Below are 22867 nucleotides of genomic sequence, written 5' to 3'. Positions count from 1 at the left end.
AGCGATGCTTGGTGGAGCAGTGATGCAATATGTTACTTGGAAAATACTGGTCCTGCTGCAGATGCTTGAGACAACCCCCATATCAGGGTCCATAGTGGCCTCATCCCACAGTGTCTTCTGGGTTATGATGACACCGTGTCCTCTCTCTTCTCACTGTGCTGTTACGTGCAGCAGCTTTTAAAAATTGTGCTTTGCTGTGAGGACAAGCAGTAGATGGTTCCCCATCATCTGGATCCATCCCCCCTGTAATTCCCAGGCAAGTTCAGAGGGTGGTGCAGCCCTGGGACAAGCCGGGGAGGCTGTGGGATCCCCATCCTTGCTGGTACTCGAGGTCCTGAGCATCCTTCTGCAGGTCTGGCTTGGAGCAGACACATCCCGAGCTCCCATCCCACCTCTCTGCTCCTGGGATTATTTTTAATGTGGCTCCATTCCCAACATGGTCACCAGTGGATCCATGCAGGAGGTGTCCAGGGTGACCCCAGGAGGGGATTTTTCTTCAGGCCACACCAAGAAACCCTTGAAGCCCTCCCTGGGGCTCAGCAGCCCCTCTCCACCCTGGCTCGGCCATTGCCTGCTGGCACTGAGCCGCTCGGGCACAGGCAGGTGGGGAGGGATGGCTCCGCTTCGGTCCCGCCTGCCCAGAGGCTCTCCCTCCTTCGCCAGCCATGCCAACGCTGTTGGGATGAGCCGAGTGTCAGGAATGGGACCCACCTTGAAAAATCAGGTAGTGCTGGATAAATACAGACGGTCTGTGCTGGGGGATGTTTAGAAATGCTGCTAAACATACGTAGGGGCTGGAAATTATCTCACACCCCCATAGACTGTAGTGGGGGGAAACGAAGTGTCTGCAGGAGGGACTGAACATTAGTGTCTGGGTTTGACCCAGGGATGGGGAGTGGGCTGCGCATGGGTGAGCCTGGCTTTGAGCTGAGCCTTCAAATGGGGTGAGCAGCCAGGGAATTATGAAGTGCTGTGGGACAGGGTTTAGCATCCGCTGTGACTGCAGTTGCCCCAGTGTCTGCCAGCCCTTCCCCTCCACAGTAGAGGAATACATAAAATATATACATACATGTGCATATGCATGCATATATATGTATCTCTCTGTGTGTTTACATATATAAGTATATATATTTTTGCCAAACTACCAAGGAAAAAAACTCCCATCCCATTTGCATCAAAACAGCTAGGAGTAGAGATACCTCCTCCCTCCTTCGAACACACTCACTGCAGCAGCTCAGCATGTCTGGGAAGTGTTGGCAAGAGCCGAACGAACTCCCATTTAACAGCCCATCCCTGGACAAGGTGCTTCCTGGCAGGGTCGGCCGAGGGATTCTCCATGCTGGCTTTGGGCTCTGGCACCTCCCCGCGAACTCAGGGGAAGGAAGAGGGCTTGCAGGCAAATGTTTTATTTGCATTCCCATTTATTCTTCCATTACCCATGTGGCAAAATGGATGTGGAGAGCATCCCTTGGGAAGGATGAGCTGCCAGGGCCGGGGCACGCTTGTGGTCCCCATCCAGCAAGGCCGCGCTGAGATCTGGCCATGCTTGGAGGAGCTGCTTCAGGTTCATCAGATGTTGGAAAAGTCCAAAGAATGCCTTTTCCCTTAGAGAAAAGGGTTTAATTGCATGTGAGAAAGTCACTGCTAGAGCATGAGGTTATTGAAGATGGGTGTGGGGCTGAGCACCAGGCTATTAAAGCCATGGGGTTTCTCGTGGGTGGATTCTCTGCTGGCTAATAAGGTATAAACGTATTTCCCGTACGTAGCACATGCATCCCTTCATTTTCCCACCTGGCTTCTCCAGCATCTCCTAAGGGCTGAGCTCACACTGGAGCATTTGCCCTCTGAAGAGGGGAGAAAGCAGCCACTTGGTTGCAGGAAACTTGGACCTGTTGTGACCCAAATTGTCCCTGGGGGTTTGGAGGATGGTAGGGAGGAAGAAAAGGCACGTGCATCCCCTTGAAGCACACTCCCAGCCGAGCAGAGTTATCTTTCCCTGCAGCTCTCGGGGGAAAGCGTTGTGACGTTTTGGTGGTGGCAGTACTTGGGCTTTGCTCGAAGGGCAGCCCCAGCATGGTTTCTCTCCTTGGCTTGTCCAATCTCGCCAGGAAATGTTTCTTGGGGGTTTGGGTGAAAGCTCACACTTGGTTTTGTTTGAGGCTGTAACATGGGCTTGCAGGCTTCAACAGACCTTGGGGAGATGAGGGCAGCTCAAGAACTGTCTTGGGCAGGATATACCCCTGGAGCAACAAATAGGGGTGCTGGAAAGAGCTTTTCTTTTCACTTTTATGATGCAGCATCACTTCTGCAAAAGCACAAATGAGCTAAAGTCGTTTACCAGGGCTGGTTCAGGGCGAGCGGGTGCAGGCTGTCCCAGCAGGGGAACTGGGGTGCTCCCACCCGAGCCCTCCTGGTCCTGGGAGGGGGGTCCCCAATCAGCCCCACAGCCCCAACCGGCGCCGCAGCTGCGGCAAATCTGCTTTTTCAAGGGCAAACCAGCCTGGCGAGGCAGCAGGGTAAGCGATGCCGCAGCACAGCCCGGCCGTGCCGGGGCAGCCCAGGCTTTCGACAAGGCCAGGGAAGGAAGAAAGGGTTGAAAAGGTGCAGGGAGGGATAATAAAGACTTTGGGACTGACACCCCAGCAGGAAGCCAATTAGGAGGCTCTTTTCCTCACCGTTACGCCGGCATCGCTGGGCTGAATGTCCTAAAAGGCCCTAATTAGCTTGAACAGAGTTACTTCTCCCGCGGGCTCAATCGGGAAGCTATCATCCGCCCCGCGCTTCTCAATGGGGCTTTTTAGCTCCCCGTTTCATTCAGCGATTCAAAGGGGATATTTTCCCTTATTTATTTTTCTTATCTGTTTGTTTTTGTTGGGTTTGTGGGGTTTTTTTCTTTTTATTTTAAATTGGGCTCTTTCCCGCGAGATGGGTTTTGGTACAAATATTTGGAGTGAAACAGGGCGCGGGGAGGGGTGGCTGGGAGATTTGGGCGGGGGCGGCAGGGGCAGGCAAGAACAGAAGCAGAAAAGCTTTTTCTGGGTTTATTTTGGCTGCCTGGTGGAATGCAGGGGTTGCTTGGCTCCCAGAAAACCAGGGGTAAGAGGAGGGGATTCGCTGGGTTTGAGGCAGTTAAAATTAGCCTGGGGAAGAAGGGGAGGGATCCCTGCTGAGCCCCGCTGAGGATGGAGATTCCCGCATGGCCCAAAAGGAGAGGGGATTATTTTATTAGAGCAGGTGGCGCTGGTCCAGGTGATGCAGGAGCATCCCTCACTTGCTCTGGTGCCGCAGTTTCAGCCAGATCTTTGGGGCTTTTCCCACTGTCTGTGTGGTTCATCCAAGTGGGATGGGTGGCTGCTGTAAAGGAAACCTGGAGCTTTTTAATCTCCATTTTCCCCCGACCCTGAGCTCCCTGCACTGCAGTGGGGCCCGATCCTGCACAGATGATGCCGCAGCGTTTTGCTGGGTACTGGCACTGTGGTCCCAGCCATTGCCCCAACGCCCTCCCTGTGTCCCCGGTGCAGCATCGGGGAGGGGATGGGGGGCGAGGAGCAGGATCCTCGCCTGAAAGGTGAGATCATCTGCTCACTTTGCCCCTTTCTTGGAAAAAAAAGTAAAAAAAAAAATCCTTCCTTTCGCTGAGACTTCACTTAGTCACCCCCTTTGTAGAGAGGAGCTTTGGCAGGGGCTGGTGGAAAAAAGCAAAATGTGTTTTCAAAAGGCAGCTTGAAAAGAGAGGGAGGGGGGTTAGAAAAAACCCTGAATCCACATAAAAACCCAAGGCAGAGGGGAAGCACCATCCCCAGCTTGTCCCCGGCTTGCAGCCCCTTCCACCATCCTGGAAGGTGGAGAAATCCTGTTCCCTGAGTGGGGAAGTGCTGAGCAATCCCTCCCAGTAACTGTGTCCTGAGGGAGCCAGCCAGGGCAGCGAGGGGTCCCCCGGCACTGCGGGGAGAGACTGTGCCCAGCCAGGGCACACCTAGGCTGGCCGGGATTAGGCGTCATAAATCTCCACTATTAAACCGGTAGGAAATTGGCAACCGGAGGCAGGCAAAGCCACCGCCAAATAAATTAAAAAAAAAAAAAAAAAAAGGCGGGGGGAAAATCCCATTTTAACCCTTTGCTCCAGTGAGGAGCCAGCCCTTTCCATTCCCAAACCCTAATGGTGTCAGGGTCACCTTTTGCTGCTGGCTGGAGTAAAATCCACATGGGCTCCACTCTGCTTGTGTGCAAGAAGAGACCCAAGCCTTCGGAAAGCCCCGGCTCAGGCTGGGATGCCTGCATCTGCAGCCGCTGTCCCAAGCACCCGTTTCCATCTGTCCATATTAAAGACCCTCTTGTCTCTCCCAGCAAACTGCTCTGCTCCTGCTGCCTCCCCCATGGCCCCGTGGGATCTTTCCCCAGAGCCAGGGCAGCGATGCTCCCCTTTGCTGGAAACTCCACAAAGCTCCAGCTCCCACAGTCAGGTTAGCACATAGGATGCATAGGTTTGCCCATGTAGTCCACTCCTAGGTCAGCTTTGGCAGGGGAAACCTTGAAATCAGGAGATTTATCACAAACCCCAAAAGTAAATTAAAAAAAATTTTTTTTTTTTCCAGCCTCACTCTTTTCATGGCAATCTCATGATTTCTGGGTCCCTGACTCATGGTCTCTGAATGCTGTGAGGCGCTGCTTTTATTTAAGCCTTTACACGACTGCCCTCAAACATGTTGTTTTGAGGGTTTGGGGTTGGTTTTTGTTTTTATTAACATCACATCATCCACTCCTCTGCTTTCATCTGCAACATCAAGCCTTCAGGTCTTTCTTGTGGCTGGAGGCTCCCAGCCAAGCCTCAAGGAGCCAGGCAGCATCACAGGCCCCAGAGCTGAATGCCGGAGGTAGCACTGCCCAGCACCCTGTGCCAGGGGATGCAGGAGGGGACCAGGGACCCCCCCCATCTCCTCCCGCAGCCTGGGGACCACTCAGCCACCTTTTCCTTAGAAAGAAGCATTACATGGCAAGACACTTGAATGCATCACCTGGGCTGGTGTGACTTGTAAGGCACTATCCAGGCAGGATTTGTGGTTCAGCAGCTTCAGTGTCAGGTGGGATGCGGTTAATGGGGCAGCCCCATGCACTCACCAGGACCGAGCATCTTTCCCTCGGCCCCTGAGCCCCCATCCCACAGCTCTCCATGCCCATTTGGTTGACTGAGGGCTCCCTTGGGGCTGACAGGGAGCAGAGCAGGACACAGAATAGCAAACCTGGAGAAAAATCCCCAGTGCTATGGGGGTCCCGGGGGGGTGCAGCCAGCCCCAGATTACCCGCAGGGCTCGGCTGCCCACCGTTTGCAAAGCACAGGGAGGAGCAGGCACAAGCCAGAGGCAGCCCCAAGGCACTGCCAGGATTGGGACCTGGACTGGACCCCATCCTCACTGGAAACCGGTGTCACCGGCCCTGGCTGGAGTGGCAGCGCCATGAAAGCTGCAGTTCATTTGATTTTGTCCTCCTCCTCCGGGTCACCATCCACTCCTGGGGGACCACAGCCAGGGGAGCATCATCTCTGCTGCTCACTGGAATAACCATCATCCCCTATTACATCCTTTCATCTGGTTGCCCCATAGACACTTTTAGGGCTGTTTTTCCGGGGATGCAGTGATGGACAGTCCTGAGCACAGCTCAGCCTCGGTGCAGGGGTTCAGTGGGTGCGTCAGCAAAGTGAGAGTAGTTCACCACAGCACAGACAAAGCCAAGCTTTGCCCTAGGAAACAGCAGGTAAAGGACAACACCAAGCACCAAAACCAGCTTTGGAGTCGTGGGGCACAGCTGAGCCTCCCCCCCCACCCCAAACCATGAAGGAACTGAAACCTTCTCTTCCACGAGAAATGAGTACCTAAATCCCTGGGGATTCACCCAGGGGAGCCAGCTTAGGTGCTCCCAAAAATTCCTCCTGACACCTCTCTGCATCTCTACACATCTCGTGTCCCTTGGGAGATGCTGGAGACCCCACCCCACCACCAGCAGACCCAGGCAAGTCATCGCTAAACTTGGGCTCTGAAACCAGGCTCAGGGGAAACCGCGTGTCCGGGATGCAAAGTTATGGGCAGAAAACTCGCTGTCAGTGAAGGCAGCTGCGGCTGTGCCAGCCAAGCCTTCACCGAAGTTTTCACTCCTTCCACTTCATTAATAAAAGGGGAAAAAAAAAAAAAAGAGACGGGGGCCTTGACATCAAAAAAATACAGACTGTGTATTTTAGAGCGGAGTTTCCTGTAACCACCTCTCTCCAGTTCCTTTTCATTCATTTTCTCCATTTTGTCAGTGTGGACCCAGGCAGGTCAAAGGTTTAAGCTTTTTTGGAAAGATTTGTTTCCAAAAAATAAAAATTGGCCAATCTTCACATTTTGTTACCTTCACACCAGACTGGGAAATACATGGTCAGAGCTTAGGGTTGTTTTTTTTCTTTTTTTTTTTTTAATGAAAGCATCTGGCGTCCATGACATGCTCTGAAAGAAAAAAAAAACAAACCACCATATATTTTGCAACGTGTTAAAAAGCCTTGCTGGGCTGCAGAGCCCCGCTTCCTTCCATAGCTTGAAATCAGTTTGCACATTGTGGTTTTAAAGAGAGGGTGATGCTCCTCCACCACTAATCTGGGGGGTAGAATTGGGTTGTTACAAGGCAAATGGGAGAGTTTTGCCTGGGGGTTTTTTTTGAGGTTTCTTCTCCCTCTGTTAATTTATACAAGCAAGACTGGACCTGCTGAGGACTGGCCAGATGGCTGAGACTGGCAGGTGGACGGGCAGGGGGTTAAAGCTCACAGAGCATGGAGGGGAAGGGGCAGGGAAGGGAAAAGCTCAAAGATTTGGTCAAAAAGCACTTTGTGGTTGGACTGGACCAGCCTGCATGGAGCCACTGGCCCTTGCCTGCTCTCCCGGACAGGGCTGGCTTCACCACCCGGGTTTTTTCCTCTGTCTCTGCCGGTGGGGACTCCTCATCCCACAGTCAGCAAACAAACCCAGGAGGGCTGGGTAGTCACTGCCTGGTGGAGATATTTTCCTGGAAGCTGATTTTTAGCGAGGAGGAATGTGTTCAAGCTCCCTGGAGGATCTCTGCTGACTGCTGCTCCCGTCCTCCGCTGCCATCCCTGCAGCATGATGGACTGCTGTCAGGAAGAAGCTCACCGGCGTGGCAGGAGCTGCCTCCAGGCTTGTATGTCATCTTCCTCTCCATGCTGTGGGGCCAAACACTCCCTTTCCCACATGGGTCTCCATCCTTCCCTGTGGTCTGAACCCAAGTCTACAGATGTCACCTGGGAGGGGCACAGCAGCGCCCGCTGTAGGGATGGCCAGGAGACACGGATGTGGTCCAGCACTGACGGGGTGCCCAAGGAAGCAGCCGCATGGAGGAGGAGAAGGAGGAGGACAACTGGCAGTGGTCACCATTGCCTGCTCAGGGCCACCTGGGCTGCAGTCCAGGGCTGCCCCACAGGACAAAACCATGGTGGCTCCAAGGGCTTCTGAAATCAGCTGTGAGCAAAGCCTTCCCATTGAGCATGCTGGTGTCCATCACCATCCCAGCTCTGCAGCACCTTTGGGGACAACCTTGCAGAGAGTTCTCTCCCATCCAGATCATGATGCCAAGCCACCCTTTCTCTCTGGCCCTACGGGACCATGGGCTGCTGCTCCTGCACGGATGCTGGTGGGTGCAGGGATAATGTAATGTATGAACCCTGTTTCAGGAAAGAGCAAGGGGTGGAGTGGTGGAGGGCTGAGTCCTCACCAGGTTTTCTCAGTCCATATGGTTACAGATGGACTACACAACATCAGCCACAGGCTTGTAAAACATCATCATCTTGCTTATGGATCACAGTTGTCCTCCCATCTCAGTCTTGCGTTAGGAGCTTGTTATCTTTCCGTTATCTGCCAGGATACCTGGCTTGCCAGGCTGCTGCCTACCAAGATAGATATCCCCCTTGAAGCCTGATGTTGCTATTCAGTATTTACAGAGATGCTCAAGTGAGTCCACCACACCCAGAAGTCAGGTTGGATGCTGCCACTGACCTCTCCTTATGATCACTGAGCCCTACCCTCAGTCCTTCACCTGTGCTTTTTACCAGCAATATTTTCTTCCACAGCAAGCAATGAACCACCTTGACTCAGGAACATCTCCTAGAAACATGTGAACAGCGAACCTCCCTATTTCCAAATCCTTTCATAGGTTTGAACCCCTTCAGTGTCCTGCTCCAAGGCTGGGTGCTCAAGGAGAGCTGTCTCCTTGCACTGGCCCCAGGCAGACGTGCTGGAGACCCTGACAGGTCTTTCCTACCTCCAGATGCCAAGTGCTTGGAGATATGGGCCAGTCCCAGTGTTTTGCTCCAGATTCGGGCTTATCTTCTTTTAAAAGCTGGGGTTGCCTTAGGGTCCTGGTGCAGATGCACCAAGTTGCCCATCCAGCGGGGAAGGGAGAGCAGAGGGGCTGGAGGGCTGGCCCATGCAGAAACCCATCCTCTGGATGAAGCATGTGCTGCTCTCTGGACACATGGGTCAGGAAGAAAGCTCATCCCAGGTCCTACAGTGCAGCCTGGGGTTTTGGCACTGCCGAGAGGGACAGGCACCTCCCTGCCCTGCCCACTGCAACGCATGCCTTGTGTGCCTGGGCTCAGGCCACCACCTGGGGCTGGAGGCACAAGCTGTCTCTGAGTTTGTCAATTTTCTCTGTGCTTGCTTCACAACCATGTCCTGGGAGATGATGGTCCTCCCCAGGACACAGGTAGGATAATGAGGCAACCTGCTCTCCACCACTGCTCTGGGTAGCCCTGTGTCATTCCCAGGACTCCCAGCACAAGGAGTGCCATGGTTCCTCGTGTACAGCCGCTCCCACCCTCCCCTCCTGGGAGTCCTGCAGCCCCCGTGGTCCTTGGGTAACCATGCCCATGATCACTGGGGACCCAGAGGGCCATCTTGGTGGTAGCAGAGCTGGAGAGCATCTCCTAAGCCTATGGTGGTCTTTTAGTACGTTTGCTGAGACCCTCTGCTGCCAGCACTGGCTACTCTTGCATGTGGCAGATGGCCGGGGGACAGAGGTAGTTTTTGTGCAACCACCACCCTTGGTTGCTGTCCCCCAGCCTGGGCTCAGGAGGCAAAATCCCTTTTCCTCACTCAGGCTATTAGGTAAGACTTGAAATTCATTTTCTTCTTGCCAGCTCAAATCATAACATCTTTTCCTCTCTTGCCTCCTGTTTTTTTTTTTTTTCCAGCTGTCCAGATCCACATCCTGAAAGCGGAAAAAAATGCCGACTGGTGGAAGTTCACGGTCAACATCATCTCCGTCTACAAACAAGGGAGCAACCGGATACGGCGAGGAGACCAGACCCTGTGGATCCACTCCAAGGACATAGCGTGCAAGTGCCCCAAAATCAAGCCCATGAAGAAGTATTTGCTGCTGGGCAACAACGAGGACTCTCCCGACCAGAGTGGCATCATTGCAGACAAAACCAGCCTGGTGATACAGTGGCGGGATACGTGGGCTCGGCGGCTCAGGAAGTTCCAGCAGCGGGAGAAGAAGGGGAAGTGTAAGAAAGCCTAAAGGAGGAGAAGGCAACGGAGCGCGCGAGAGGGAGAGACTGACTGTGCATGCTGCTTTGTGTAGAGCTGGGGCGGGCAGGGACCGGCGATGGGGATGGCGGGAGGAAAGTCACGCTGTTGGGGCGGGCTGGGAGGGATGGGAGGGACAGCAATCATGGCTGTGGGGCTGTCAGGTTTGCACCTCGTATCCTGGGAGAAAACAAAACAAAACACAACAAAAAAAAATCGCACATGTGGATATAAAAGGAGTGTGGGTGCAGGCGTGTGGCACCCGGTGCCCCCCAGCTTCCTTCTGCCCCGTTGGTTGAAGAAATCAGAGACACCAAACTGCCTTCCAGCTGCTAACATCTGCTGCTTCCAAAGCACGGCACGGGAACATCAAACCTGAAAGAAACTAATCAACAACAATGCTGGAAATTAACTCCCCATCCCCCAAAATACGTATTCTCAGCTTAGGTTGAACAAGACAGTTATTGTAGAGGGAACTAAACAGAGACTTATGGCTGAGGACAGATCTGAGAATCGACTAATGGGTTATTTGAAGACTGTTTGGTATCCAATAGCCGTAACGATTACCCGCTGTACGGTACCTAGGAGCGGCTGAGGTCTCCAGCCGTGGTGATGCTCTAATCCCAGGTTAGGCACAGCAAAGAGGCAACCACATTAGTGGGCCACTTCCACGTGGGCATAACTCGGGGAGTGACTCCTTGCTCCGGCCCCCATGCCCTGAGGAGTGCTGCCCCCCCCCCCCCCCCGCCAAAGGAGCATGAGCCACAGGATGCCCTGGCCCCCTCCCAGCCACCGATTCACAGTCAAGGAGTTAATAACCAGGATCCCCAAGGAAACATCCAGACTTTGCAAAAAAATAAGTTGGCATCCAGTTCCCATAGGTGCCCTGGACAATCTCGCCCATCGTAGTCCCTGGGTCTCCACCGCGGCCACCCCTGAGACCTCCTTCATGGGCTTGGTCCTCTCTGCTGCTGTCAGCAGACTGATGAACTCTCAGATGATAGAAAAGCTGTGCAGATGACATCAAGGTCCTGGCTGGCCACTGGTTTCACTCCCAAACTCAGCCAGCTCTCCCAAACGCACACCACCTCTGCCCTCACCCCCTCTGGTGCTGCAGCTCCCTGGCATCCCTGCATAAGGTGGCCAGCCCGCTTGGGACACAAAAAGGAGGTGGGACAGCGAGTGCCAAGGGACTGTCCCCATGGGAAGCAGGGCCAGTGCAGAACTCTAAGGCTTGGCCAAGTTACAACGAATGCAGGGCAGAGACCTGCCTAAGGGAAGGGGTCTCAGCCAGGGACTGGATGAGCAAGGTGTGACCCACATGGAGCTCCCCAAATTACTCTCCTACTTCTGCTGGGGGTGAAAAACAGCAAATCTAAATTTCCCAATCTATAATCACTAATGCACTAAGCAAGGTAGCGGCTGCCTCACCTCCGTCTCAAACTCCACACCCCAGCCTGAGGGCTGGAGCATCTTTCCCCAGGGCACTCTATGGGCAGGACTGGCTGTGGTAGTGTTTGTCACCCAGACGTTGCTTCCCCATGCCAGGCTGCTCCCCTGCCACACTGGCCCACGAGGAATAGGGATATCTGAGTTCACCTAATCGATGGAGACAGGCAATAGCCAGGGTGGAAAAGCAGGGAGGGCAGGACGGGTACCTGGAGGAGAAGCAAACATTAGTCGCTACGAAAAGCAAAACCTCCCTGATATTTTTCCTTTTAGGAAACTTGGAAACATCTATTTTATGACATTTTCCAGTGGTTTTGCCTTGTTTTATAGCAATTGACAATATTTATATAATGACATAAACCACCATAAAGCAATGCAGCCATGTAAATAGGTGTAAAGTGGAGGGCTCCCAGGGAAGCACCAGCCAGCACTGGGCTGCTGGAGACACCACCCAGAGGGAGCAAGCTCTGCTGAGCCTTCCCCTGCAACCGCAAGGCCCCTCCAAAATTAGTTTGGGTATTAGGAGAGAAATCCCACACTGGACATCAAGGAACCCCCCCCCCCCAAGTCCGTGTTTTCTCCCCTTACCCAGAGCAGACTTAGTTTTCCTTACTTCAGAGCTCAAGGAGAGCCAACGGTTTTGCAGTCAAGGGAACCCAAGCCACCAAGTTTTGAAGGATAAAATCTGACCTCAAGTGTCTAAATGGAGGCTTAAAGCCCCAAAGCGGGGGTTGGATGCTTTCCTGCAGCTAGCATCAGCAGATACCAGGGACACCCCGCACCAGCTGGAGACAGCTTGTCCTCAGTTAGCTGGGATGCCCTTGAACCGCGGGAGCTCTTCAAATGGCCTAAAAGCAACCGGATCCAACCCAAAGCCAGTTCTCCACTTGGAGAGCTGGAAGGCAAGGCCAGGGGATGTGGGGACTTGGGAACTGCCCACTGAGCACACCTGGGCACCCAGCGCTCACTCCCATTTTCCAACCCTGGCAAGTGCAGCCATCCTCCCCAGCACAGCCTTGACACCCCCAAACCGACCCAGGGACAAGCCCCAGCCCCTTCCCCTATCCCACAGGTTTGGGAGGCCGCAGAAGAAACACCACCCACTCCGTCCCATGGCCGGACCCCTCCAGGCACCGACACAACCTGGGAAATCAGAAGGAAACAGAGTTTGCACAAGATGAAACAACTCGGAGCCCGCCACAGCCAGAGTGACCTGCAGAAGTGAAGTGCCCCACCCTTGTCTCACCAGGACCCCATACCTTGATCCCTGCTGGAGTTCTGCGCTTTCCAACCACACTAGAGAAGCCCCTTCACTCCATCCATGGTCCCCCAGTGCCCCTCGTGTGCTCCCAGTAACCTTGACCTGCAGGAGCTGCTGGTGTAGCTGGTACACAGCCCTCCTCCTCTGGAGAAGGCAGAGCAGCCCCGGTTTTGGGGTGTCCGGGGGTGCAACTCTTCCCTGCAGCCACCCCTGCTCCAGGACATGTCCTGGGGGGACACCTCTGTCCGGTCACCCAAAGAGGGACAAGATGTCACCCCTAATCATCAACCTCCATGGCCAGGGGTGCAGCTCTGTTGGGGTACCAACCGCATTACGACCAGTGAGGAACACAGGCGCCCACCCATCGCCCTGGGGCAGGACCAAGGTCCTCGGTAGGGCAGAGGGGGGGGCCAGGCAGGGGGCTGCGGTGTCTTCAGCGTGGCTTCGGAGAGCAGCTGAAATGCCAAAACAATCATCACTCGACGGTAGCACCCGACAAAAGTTGTTTTGTCTCGTTTCTGTTCGTTTCGTCGTGTCCGTGCCCTCTCCCTGCACACCCGCCTCCTCTCCCCTCACAAAACCTGTGTTCGTTTTGGGGTTGTTTTTTTTTTTTTTTTTTTATTATTTCTGTTAATATCTTGAACTGTAAATGTTGTTTAGTTATGACCATTGCATACTGCTTTGGGCGATGTTTCTTTACAATGCATACTAATATATTATGGTTATTATATATGAATATATTTAATGACACGTGAAAAAGTTGTGGATTTTCTTATTGTTTTTCCAAGTCGTTTCTTTTTTTTTCTTTTTTTTTTTTTTCTCTTTGTTTGTTTCATTAGATTGGCTGTAATTGAACCCGAAGGAGCTTGTAACTGTTCAGCACCCACTCGGTAGAACTAAAGTCAGAAACCAGTTGAATAAACTCTTGTAAACTGTAAAAATCTCCAAGGATCTCTGCTTCCTCCCACGCCGCCGGCCAGCAAGCCCAAGAGATGGGGACCTGGGCAGGGAAGTGATGGTGTCCCCTCCACTTCCCTAGGTCTCTGCCAACATCCCCTTGGCAGGGTCCAAGGTGGTGCACAGCTATTTTTGACCGTCAGTCCCAGCCACACGTCCCACCAGCATCCTCCCAGCAGCACTCCCCGCCAGCAGCCACATGCCCTTGGGGACAGCGGGGTCTCTGTGGGCTCACGGTGGGTGGGATGGGGGGTCCCCACTGGCACCTCTGGGCTCTCTGCGATTGCTGTGAGCTCTGGACCCGGGTGCGTCCTGCTGGGCTCCCCATCCTTCCTCTGCTGCTGGAGGGGACTGTGCCCTGCAGTGGGACAGAGCCAGGGCACGCCAAAACCTGTGAGACCCGGCACGGAGGAGGTGGACAGGCATGGGGACAGGGGACAGCCAGAGCCTGGGGTCAGGGGAGCTGCCAAGCCCGCTCCAGACCCATTTTCTACCCCCATGCACAGGCTGCTTGCCAGTGCCATCCCTTTCTGCCCATCCACTGCAGGGGGTCTGGGCTCCACCACCCATCTCCCACAGGGCATCAGTGGTGCCAGACGCTACTGAGGCAGCTGGCACTCGAGACCAGGCAAGGGCTGGTGGTACAGACAAGCTAGAAAGCTGGAGGTAGGGGGAACTTAGGCAGCAAAACACTTCCAGAGATTAAAATATAGGCAAAAGGTCCTGCAAACTGCTGCGGGGTCAGCCTGCCTGACCCACACCCTTAGCGTCGCTGGTAATTTATGAATTGGAAAACATCTCAGAGGTCAGAAATCTCAGATCTTTATTGCGGAGACAAATGGGTCACAAGTGCCACCACCTCTGCTCCAGGGCTGTCACCTACAGCTCTGCAGAGAAGCAAATGGGTTTCCCAGATCACTCTGGCTCCGTGTCCTCCTGGCTGGTGGCCTAATGTCCAAAGAAGACACGGTGGCTCTGAAAAGAGGGGGAAGAGCCTATTCCCACTGAGGGCCAGAGCTGGAGCGGTTGTTCTCAGCCTGGTCCCACCAGGCAGCGCGGGAGAGCAGCTGTCCACTGCGCTGAGCTCAGCACTGAGCTCACACCCAACCTCCAGAAATAAGGGTGTGTGAAAATGCCCAGCAGCCTTTCAAGATCATCTTTATCCTCACATAGGAGCTAGGGACTTCTTATCAAGGGCACTTGGACATGCAAGTGCCTCTAACATGTACCAGGCCTTCCCTCAGCACTTGTATTTTTGATGAAATAACAACTGGAAGCAGCTAAACTCCCAAGCACGTCCTCCAAGAGAGAAATGAAGGCAATGCAAGGGAAGGTGAAGCCTGGGATGTGTCTCCAGGCACATTCCAGGGCAACAGGGAAGACCTTTGCTTGGAGAAGCCATCACAGGTATGTGACTCCAGCAGCCCCATGGCACAGATTCGGTGAGCAGCTTGAGTATCCTTTGCCCCATGCCTGGAAATCAGAGCAGCCAGCAGCACGGTGAAACTGCACCAGACCCCAGCAAGCTGGGCTCTCCAACCCCGCCTGCTCAGAGCCAAAAACCAGTGGCTCTGATATTTTAACCTTCCTTTTTCTTTGGTGGGGCAGGGAGACAGAAAAGCTTTCCACAACATAGCAGAAGGCTGCCAAGTCCACTTCTTTTTAATAAAACTCCTCACCCACACGACACATTAAATGTTACCTAAAGGGCAAGTCTGAGAACCCCTTTGTTAGACATTTCAGCAGAGCAAAGCCTCACGTTTCTACCTTTCCCGGGTGCTAACAGAAAAAATGTGTCTGAGGACCCAACAGGTCAGAAAACATCTTTTTAAAGCCTCTATCAGAACAAAGTCACTGTCACATTGATCAGGATGAATTACGCATCCATCCTGCGCGTCCTGGGAATTCAAACAAAACCTTAATTCCCTCCGTAAACGACAGTTTTAATTAGAAACCCAAGTCTGTAGTGTCCTCTCAATAAACCACATTATTCTCCTGCTGTCACCGAAGATCCGTAGGGCTGCACTGGAGCCGTGCGTGAAATCCCACTGCAGGGCTTGGGCACAGACTGCTGATGAGAAACAACTCCAGGAGAGTTTCCAGTGTTGGTCCCTCCACAGAACTGCGGGAATCCACAAGTTTTAAACACGTCTCCAAAGCTGCCCCTTATTTGTTTCCAGCTGGAGCAGCCTTGCTTAAAGCTCCATTTCTAATCTGAGATCAAGCAAGAAACTAATCAAAAACCTGTTGTGTCCTCTTGAAAACCACGAGAACATACAAGTATTTTTTTTTTTTTCACTCCCCTCCTTTGAAGGCTGTAAGATGAAGCATCTCTCCAAGGAAAAGCAAGCAAACAGGCACAACCTGGACTGAACATTTAAAGGCTTTGAGGATTTTCTCCAGCAAAGCACATGGAGATGTGCGGAAGACTCTGCTCCACCCCAGCCATCGGCATCGTTTTGTGTCCTTTGCCAGCAGAACATGGTATCTAGTCAGCCACCACAAAGCACAAGCCTGGATTTTCCAACTTTGGTAAACACCAGACGAGGATGCCGAAGCCAGCAAAGCACAGTCTGCCTTGCCCCAAGATTTTGAATCCCTCTGGAGGAGCTGGTCTGTCCTCCAGCTCCGACCTTCGGTGCCAAGCATCAGAAGATAGGTTGGGCACCGGCACAGAGCCCCATTTGAAGCCCAGTGCCCAGCGCCACAATGCACAGCTGTATCTACCGGGCTTTTTCTCCACCAGGAGCACACAGACAGGGCAGTGGTGCTCTTCAGCTCCAGGGAACAGTTCCTAACATCATCAGTGATAGGTATGTATTTGGTGGGGTACTCAACAGCTCCCTGCCTCTGTTTCCTGCAAAATCCCATTTTCTCTGTCATGGCCAGCTCTGTTGTTCCCACTTAAGATCCTGGAGAGACTGAGTCAAAGCCTCAGCCCCAGCGAACACCTGCATGCTGCAAGGAGAAGAGCAGTTTTGCACTCCGATCTGCAGATTGCCAAGCACTTAACGAAGGGGCCAGTGCCCAAGTCCCAACAGGTAGTTGGGAAACAGCCCAGAAGAGCAAAATGGCTTTGTGTCACTCAAGAGGGGATGCAGCACCAGGACACCCTGGTTTCCCACCTCCCAGACCAGCGCTAGACCTGCTAGACATGCCACCACCCCAGCTGTGCGGGTGGAGAGCAGGGAGAGGGAAACGAGTGCCAAGAACCCGTTAAGAGCTGTGAAAGGAGACACTCCACCACCATAGGTGAGGACTAGCCCAGGGCTGGCAAGTGTTACGGATCTGCCAGGAAATGTACGTCATGATACACAGGAAGTCTGACAGGAATTGCTTTTTTCCTTCTCCAAATCAGCTCTCAGGAAATGGAAGAGTTGGAGAATCATTCAAGTGGAACACGAGACGGTAGGAAACAATAAAAACTGAGGCAGATAAGTTGTATATAAATGGATCGGCTTTTATTCAATATTTATTGCTTGCTCTATCAATTCTGAAATCAAACTGGTATGTATAACAAAATAATTATTTTTTGGCCAGTTGTGTCAAGCGAACGTTGAAACAAACATTCAATACTTCTTTTTCATTAGTTTTTAAATAGGTAATCCTTCCTCTCAGTTTTAACAGCATGTGAAAAGTTATAAAAGAAAGAGGCAGACCTCGATTGCCGAGATTAGTACATTAATGCCAGCGCATCTCCTGCGTTCAGCCTGGCAGAGCACGGCAGAGCATGTGGAGAGCGCACCTTTCTCATGAGCACGTGTTGGACAAGGCTTTCCACTCTTACGCACCTGGTTTGAGACCTGTTGCTGTTTACATTTCTACCCATGGAGATCAACAGCGATAATTCTCCCCGACAGGCCAAGGACTGACTCACTCGCCAGAGTTTCTGTGCAGCTCATGGGGGTCCTGCGTCTCCCCGCAGGGCTCCGCGTGCTCTTGCTTCCCAGATGCAGTCATTCCCCAAAACATCTATTCCTTGAAAAATGCAAGCATTTTCATTCCAAAGGAAGGTATCAGAAAGCAGAGGAGCGCTACCGCTGTACTCAAAACCCACACCTTTATTTTAGTATTTTAAAGCCCTCGGGACAACTGACTGCTCAGCAGAAGTGGCAGCGGGCTGGGCAGGCAGCACCCCGACACCAGCGCGTGCTCAGACACAGATGCACTGAGAAGTGAATCTATTGTACAGCCAGCTGCAGCCTCCTGAACGCCAAATGAAGGTAGGAAGAGAGTCCTTTTCAAGTTCAAACCCTCCATGCAGCACTCTTCAGCTGTGCACTGAAGGAAGAACGGATGTCTGTCGGACACAGCTTCATTCTCATACTGTTGAGTTTATTTAAAACACAGAAGGTCTTTGCACAAAGTCGGTCTCTTCTGTGGAGTCCTCCATGCTCAGCTGTTGAGCAGCAGCTCCGACGGGCCCCATATCCGCATTACTGTGTCGGCCAGACAGCAACCACAGCAATCGCAATCAGCAGCAACACAATCACCACCAGCATTCCTGGAAAAGATGAAACGACGTTAACGTTGCTGCCTTCATCTTTTACAATTGGTCTTTTGCAATTAAATTCTTCCTCTGAGTCCTGCTCCTCCTCCCAGCTGAGACAGATTTTCCCCCGTGCTCACCCCATGCAAGTCCCTCACCAGATCCCTGCATGCTGATGACCTGAACAGCAACATGGACACAAACCCCACATTGGTAGAGCAGCTCTTTCTCTTTCTGACCCTTCAAATTAAATTTTTTTTAACTGTGCCTGCAGGTTATCTTCCTACTTAAACATCTGCCTTGCAAAGATTAAGGGATATGTTTAACTCATGGCAAGGCCAGTTAAGCTTTTCTAGAATCCCTCTGTACCATCCCATTGGGGCAAAGGATTATTCAGAAGGAAATCCAAATTGCATCAGGAAATTGTTTCCAATATAAAGTACTCCTGCTTTCAGACAAAACTATTTGCAGAGCAAAAGCAGGGCTTTCAGGTATGTTCCTGACTTGGGAAAATGAAGATCAACCAGCATGAAAGAGAGTGTAACAGTGCTCTGCCCAACCGTGCAGCACACGGGCTCCGTGTGCTCCATCCTGCCCAAAACCGTACCGGTTGCTACCGGTTGCAGAAGTTAATGACTAATATGATCTTACAAAACTTCACGACTACTTTTTAGTTCAGGCACACCATGCTGCTCTGAAGAAGGACAGTGTTAAAAAAGTCTAAGTTATGGATCGTTTTGAAGACTGATCCAGAAAACCAGCAAAGCAGATTTTTTCTCTCTTGACTAAACAACAGCAATAAGGTGACACAGCTGTCAGATGCCTGCTAGAGGAAACTAATTCTCCTTAGTTCCCCCTTTCTTAGGGGGAACTCTCCCCTTTCTCTCCCCTTTCTTAGAGAGGAAGAAATGCTTTACTGAAAATGGACTGGATCCCTGCAGTCCACCCCATCATCTCCCTCAGCAGCCCCAACACGTGAACTCCTCACACAGCCGGCTGGACCACTGCCCGCTTCAGGCACTGGCATCACACACACAGGCATCCCCTGGGGTTAAACGATCTTTTAATTAGGAGGCTTTTGTTTTGGTTTAGTATCTGCTCCACGCTATCCCCCTGTCAGAGCTGTGGGAATATGTTAGGGCTCCAAAAGCGGAAAAAATGTCCCTTCATTTGGTCTGCTCACAGATGACTATTACTCAACCACTTACAATATTTACAAGTCCAGCTCATGGCAATTAAAAAAGGATGTATTAAAATAAACTCCTCTTTCCAAGCTGGAAAAGGATATTAGACATTGCTTTTTGTAAATAGTGTCATGTTTTCTGTGCAGAAACTGTTTCTCTGCCAGGGGTCCAGGATTTTTTTCCAGGGAAATAAGAGTTGCCACCAACAGTATTTTTTTCTTTTATGCTCAGTTAAAACCATTTGTTATCTGAAGTGAGCTTGAGCAGCGCTTCACTGCACTGGCTCAAGCAGGTCTCAGATATTGAGCCTTTCTTTTCCTTGTAGGAACAGCTGACTGCAGAGACGGCAGCAGCTCCGTACACTCCACCTGGGATGCCCAAGTACTGCGGCAGGACTCGGCACTGCGGTGGGGTGTGGGGACAAGCTCTTTGGCTAGGCAGGGACAAGTCCTTTAAGCTGAGTGGTGTATAGTTACTGCATGCTTTGGGGTAGGATGATTTGGGGGGGGGGGGATTTTTTTAGAGCTTCAGGCTAAACCTGGACGAAACTGCTTATTAATCACATTAAGCAGAATAAACTAGTAAAAAAGCATCTGTCTGTTCCTGCCACTCTCTTTGCACCCCTAGCAAGGGCTTGAGTTTGGCTCTGACACCAGAAGCCACCAGGACTGTGCTGCACAACGCTGCCTTTTCAGCTAACGACCGCCGTGCTTGCACCCAGCCCCGGCAGGCGCGGGGCAGCCAGGGTCCGTGCCAGGGCACCCAGGAAACCAGGTTTGTCCCAGAGGATGCTCCCACTGCTGGGCTCCTGCAGAACCTAGCCGAGCTCCAGATCCTCATCCCAGGTCAATGTCTATCAACCATATTTGATGCAGCTGGATCTCGGACCATACACAGGCTACTTGCTCTGACCCACTGGAATGGGTGAGAGAGGGGTATTGTTCAGTTTTCAACCTCAGCCAACCACCCCACATCATCCAGCAACACAAACTGTTAGATTAATCCATTGGGAACACGATCTATACTTCTACCATCTTTCTAGTCTTGCGCTTTTTACATCTTAATATGCATTTTGTAGTCTTCAACAGAGCCAGAAGAAAATAATTAGCTTAAATTGGGAAGAAATAAGATTTGATAAAGCTGCCGCATTCAGATTCTCTGTTATGTTTCACACTGGAGGGAGAAGTTTTAGAGGGTGCAAATCCTTAGCACAGTTTCAGTGTAACAGAGTTTATGGACTTCAGCAATTAAGAGACAACAGAGATCAGTTGCTTGGAAAATACTCTATAGGCGTGAATTAGTAATGATACAAAGTGGAGTTAATGGGGCGTAATTATTCTTTGACAACTCCCAAGAAAAACTGCACATAAACCTAGAATTATGACACAGCAGGAAGAGGGGAAGGTGGGGGACTAATAAAGTATTGCTAACGGGCAATAGCAGAATGAATAGGAAACTTTAGAGGACTTTCAGGGCAACAAGAGTGGGACAGCAAAATGAAATAAACTTCATTTTATCCCTGGAAAGAGACTGGTATTAAAAACCTGGAGCCACTTTCCTGTTTCCAAAAGCAGTGGTCAAGTACTGACTCCCCATGTGAGAGACAGAGAAGCAGAGATGGCACGTGTCGGTGCAATATAAATCAGCAATCCACCAGTATTAAAGGCTTATCTGATCCGTGCGATATGCGCAAAAAGAACAGGACGACATAAATTGGCAATAGCACACAAATTTCAAAGTACCTCTTGCATGATAGAGACCAGATGTTACGCACATTTCCCCCCCCCCATACTACAGAATAGCAGATTAGAAGGATCTGAAGCTTTTAAACCTGGGTGTTTTACAGAGTACAACATGCTTTCCTAACAAAAACTATGGATAGGATCTGACAGTAATTATGCACTCTAGATTCCCTGCCTGCTTTGCCTTTTTTTGCTCAAGTCCTATGAAATATAAATATTCCCCTCGACAAGAACTCCTCAAAGAGAAGTTCAGGAATCAAAGCCACTAACAAAGTAAACAGGATTCAGAGAAGAAAAAATAAAAGATTCCTGCACAAAAGAAAACAGGGACAGGAATACAAATTTGAAATGCATTTCTCAGGGAAAGGTAGGAAGTGAAAGCAGAAGTCTATGTGCAATTATCAACCAATTAATTAAGGCAGGTTGGAGAAAGTGCAATGCTTTTGAAACTCCATCTGCTAAAGAGTCTGAGATGGTGCTGCTGTTCCAGCTCGGAGGAGCAGTGCAGAAATGCAGAGGGCACGTTCTCAGCTTACGCCGAGTTTCAGGGCATGGCGTGCTGGCAGGACACGGGGTGTCCCTGCCATTCCCAGGAGCACTGGCACTCACCCTGCTTTGCTGGGTTTTCATCTTACGGCTGAGATCAGCCGTGCCTCTGCTCATCACTGATCCTGACCCCGCCCCGTCCCTGGGCAGCAGGGGGGTTCAATACTCCAAACCTAGCAAAGCCTTTTCCAAAAAAAAAAGTTCAAGATCAAATTTTCATATATAAGATGGAAAGAAAAGGTTACAACATACATCACTTATCTCTAGATTAAGATCGCTCTTCAGTCTGTCTCACCCACTCTCTGTCCAGCCGTGAGACCAGAGGACCTGGGGCTCACACCATAACCCAACTTCCTCGGGTCACTGGGGGCAGCCCTTCTCCAAGCCCCAAATCTATTCCCTCTCCCCAGGATTTATCAGCTTTGAGGGTCAAGGGTTTGGGGTTCATCACAGACACCCTTCCCACCGTAGCTGACTTACTCCTACACAAACAACTTCCCAGCTGGGGTTCACATGGAAATGCAAATAATTCCTCCAGGTCTGAATCTCCCTGAAGTGGTTTGGGCATCTAGAAGATGATCCTCCACCCTCAGTTCGCACCTCAGGTTAATGATCTATGTAAATACAGGTGACGGCTGAGGACTCTTATTGCCTTGCGCCTCTTCAGCCAGAGAGTAACTACCCTTGCCTGGTTGGGACTGTGTAACTCGAGGGTGTAAGTTCTCATTAGAAATAAGGTCCCACTTAAAGCCCACTCTCTGGTGCACTGCCAGCTGTCCTCAGTGATGACAAACACCAGTCACACAGCTGACAAGTCCAATAAATCATTTCATTTCCCTCTCTTCATCCCAACCTTTGCTATTTTCCCATTGCAGAGACCCCAGACGTGGCTTGGAGCCGCACCACGCTGAGCACCGTGCAAACCCAGGATACAGCACATCCCTGCCCTCAAGAGCATTCCTCTCCTCTCCGTACAGAGCCCACGCTACAGGCGCTGCACGCGTGTTACAGCCTACACTGCACTGCCGAAATCCTGGATGTGCTGCAGAGCTGTGAGAGGACAGAGAATAATTAACATTTCTGGTTTGTAACTTCACGCAAGTGCAGGGTGCCATGTACTAAATAAGCTTATTTGCCTCAAATAACTGTTATGAATCACAAATAATGCTGATGAATTGGTTTCCTCAGAGAAGAGCGGATACCTACCGTCAGCCAGCAGCCGGCTTTTGTGTTTGTGATTAATCATCAAGACTTTCCAATTCCTTCTGCTGACTGTTCAGATGGAGACAGCTGAGACTCAATGATCTGCTCTTTTCTTTAAAGCATTTTAAATTCCTAATGCTAACGACGGCTGGAGCCCGGCAGAAATTTCTGTTCACAAGCCCCGCCGCCGATGGATAGACGAGCCCTCGCAGCACCCATACAAAGTGGCCAATTGTTGCTTGTCAACTGGGCGCTTATGCCAGCTTTCTGACAAGGCAATATTTACTGTGAAATATCCACTTATTGTGCTGAATATAACTCCTGGGAATCTGAGTGTGTTTAGGATCTGGCAGGGGTTCAAGTGCCTTTGAACAGGCAGCCAGGAACTTGGTCATAAATACATCGTGTTTTGACAAGTCCCTCTTGAATAAGTGTCAAAAGATTTCTGGTCTGCTTCTATCAGACTA

At 51.4% G+C, this 22867-nt stretch overlaps 2 protein-coding genes across 3 annotated transcripts in view; one reads left to right on the top strand and one right to left on the bottom strand.

The window, feature by feature from the left end:
* The window catches only part of NTN1 (netrin 1), a 108367-nt gene extending 95147 nt beyond the window's left edge, over positions 1-13220 (top strand). For both annotated transcript variants that reach the window (XM_052808748.1, XM_052808747.1), the window contains one exon: positions 9233-13220. In XM_052808748.1, the coding sequence (XP_052664708.1) occupies positions 9233-9561 (329 nt within the window). In that variant the 3' untranslated portion in view covers positions 9562-13220. The remainder of the gene's footprint in view (positions 1-9232) is intronic.
* Positions 13221-16675: 3455 nt separating this feature from the next.
* Positions 16676-22867, bottom strand: part of STX8 (syntaxin 8) — a 114221-nt gene continuing 108029 nt past the window's right edge. The window contains exon 8 of the mRNA XM_052807207.1: positions 16676-17740. Within this exon, the coding sequence (XP_052663167.1) occupies positions 17673-17740 (68 nt within the window). The 3' untranslated portion in view covers positions 16676-17672. The remainder of the gene's footprint in view (positions 17741-22867) is intronic.

The sequence above is a fragment of the Harpia harpyja genome, chromosome 14, assembly GCF_026419915.1.
Source record: "Harpia harpyja isolate bHarHar1 chromosome 14, bHarHar1 primary haplotype, whole genome shotgun sequence".
Taxonomy (NCBI): domain Eukaryota; kingdom Metazoa; phylum Chordata; class Aves; order Accipitriformes; family Accipitridae; genus Harpia; species Harpia harpyja.
Note: the sequence above shows the minus strand (reverse complement) of the source record. Positions and strands in the feature narration are given on the sequence as shown.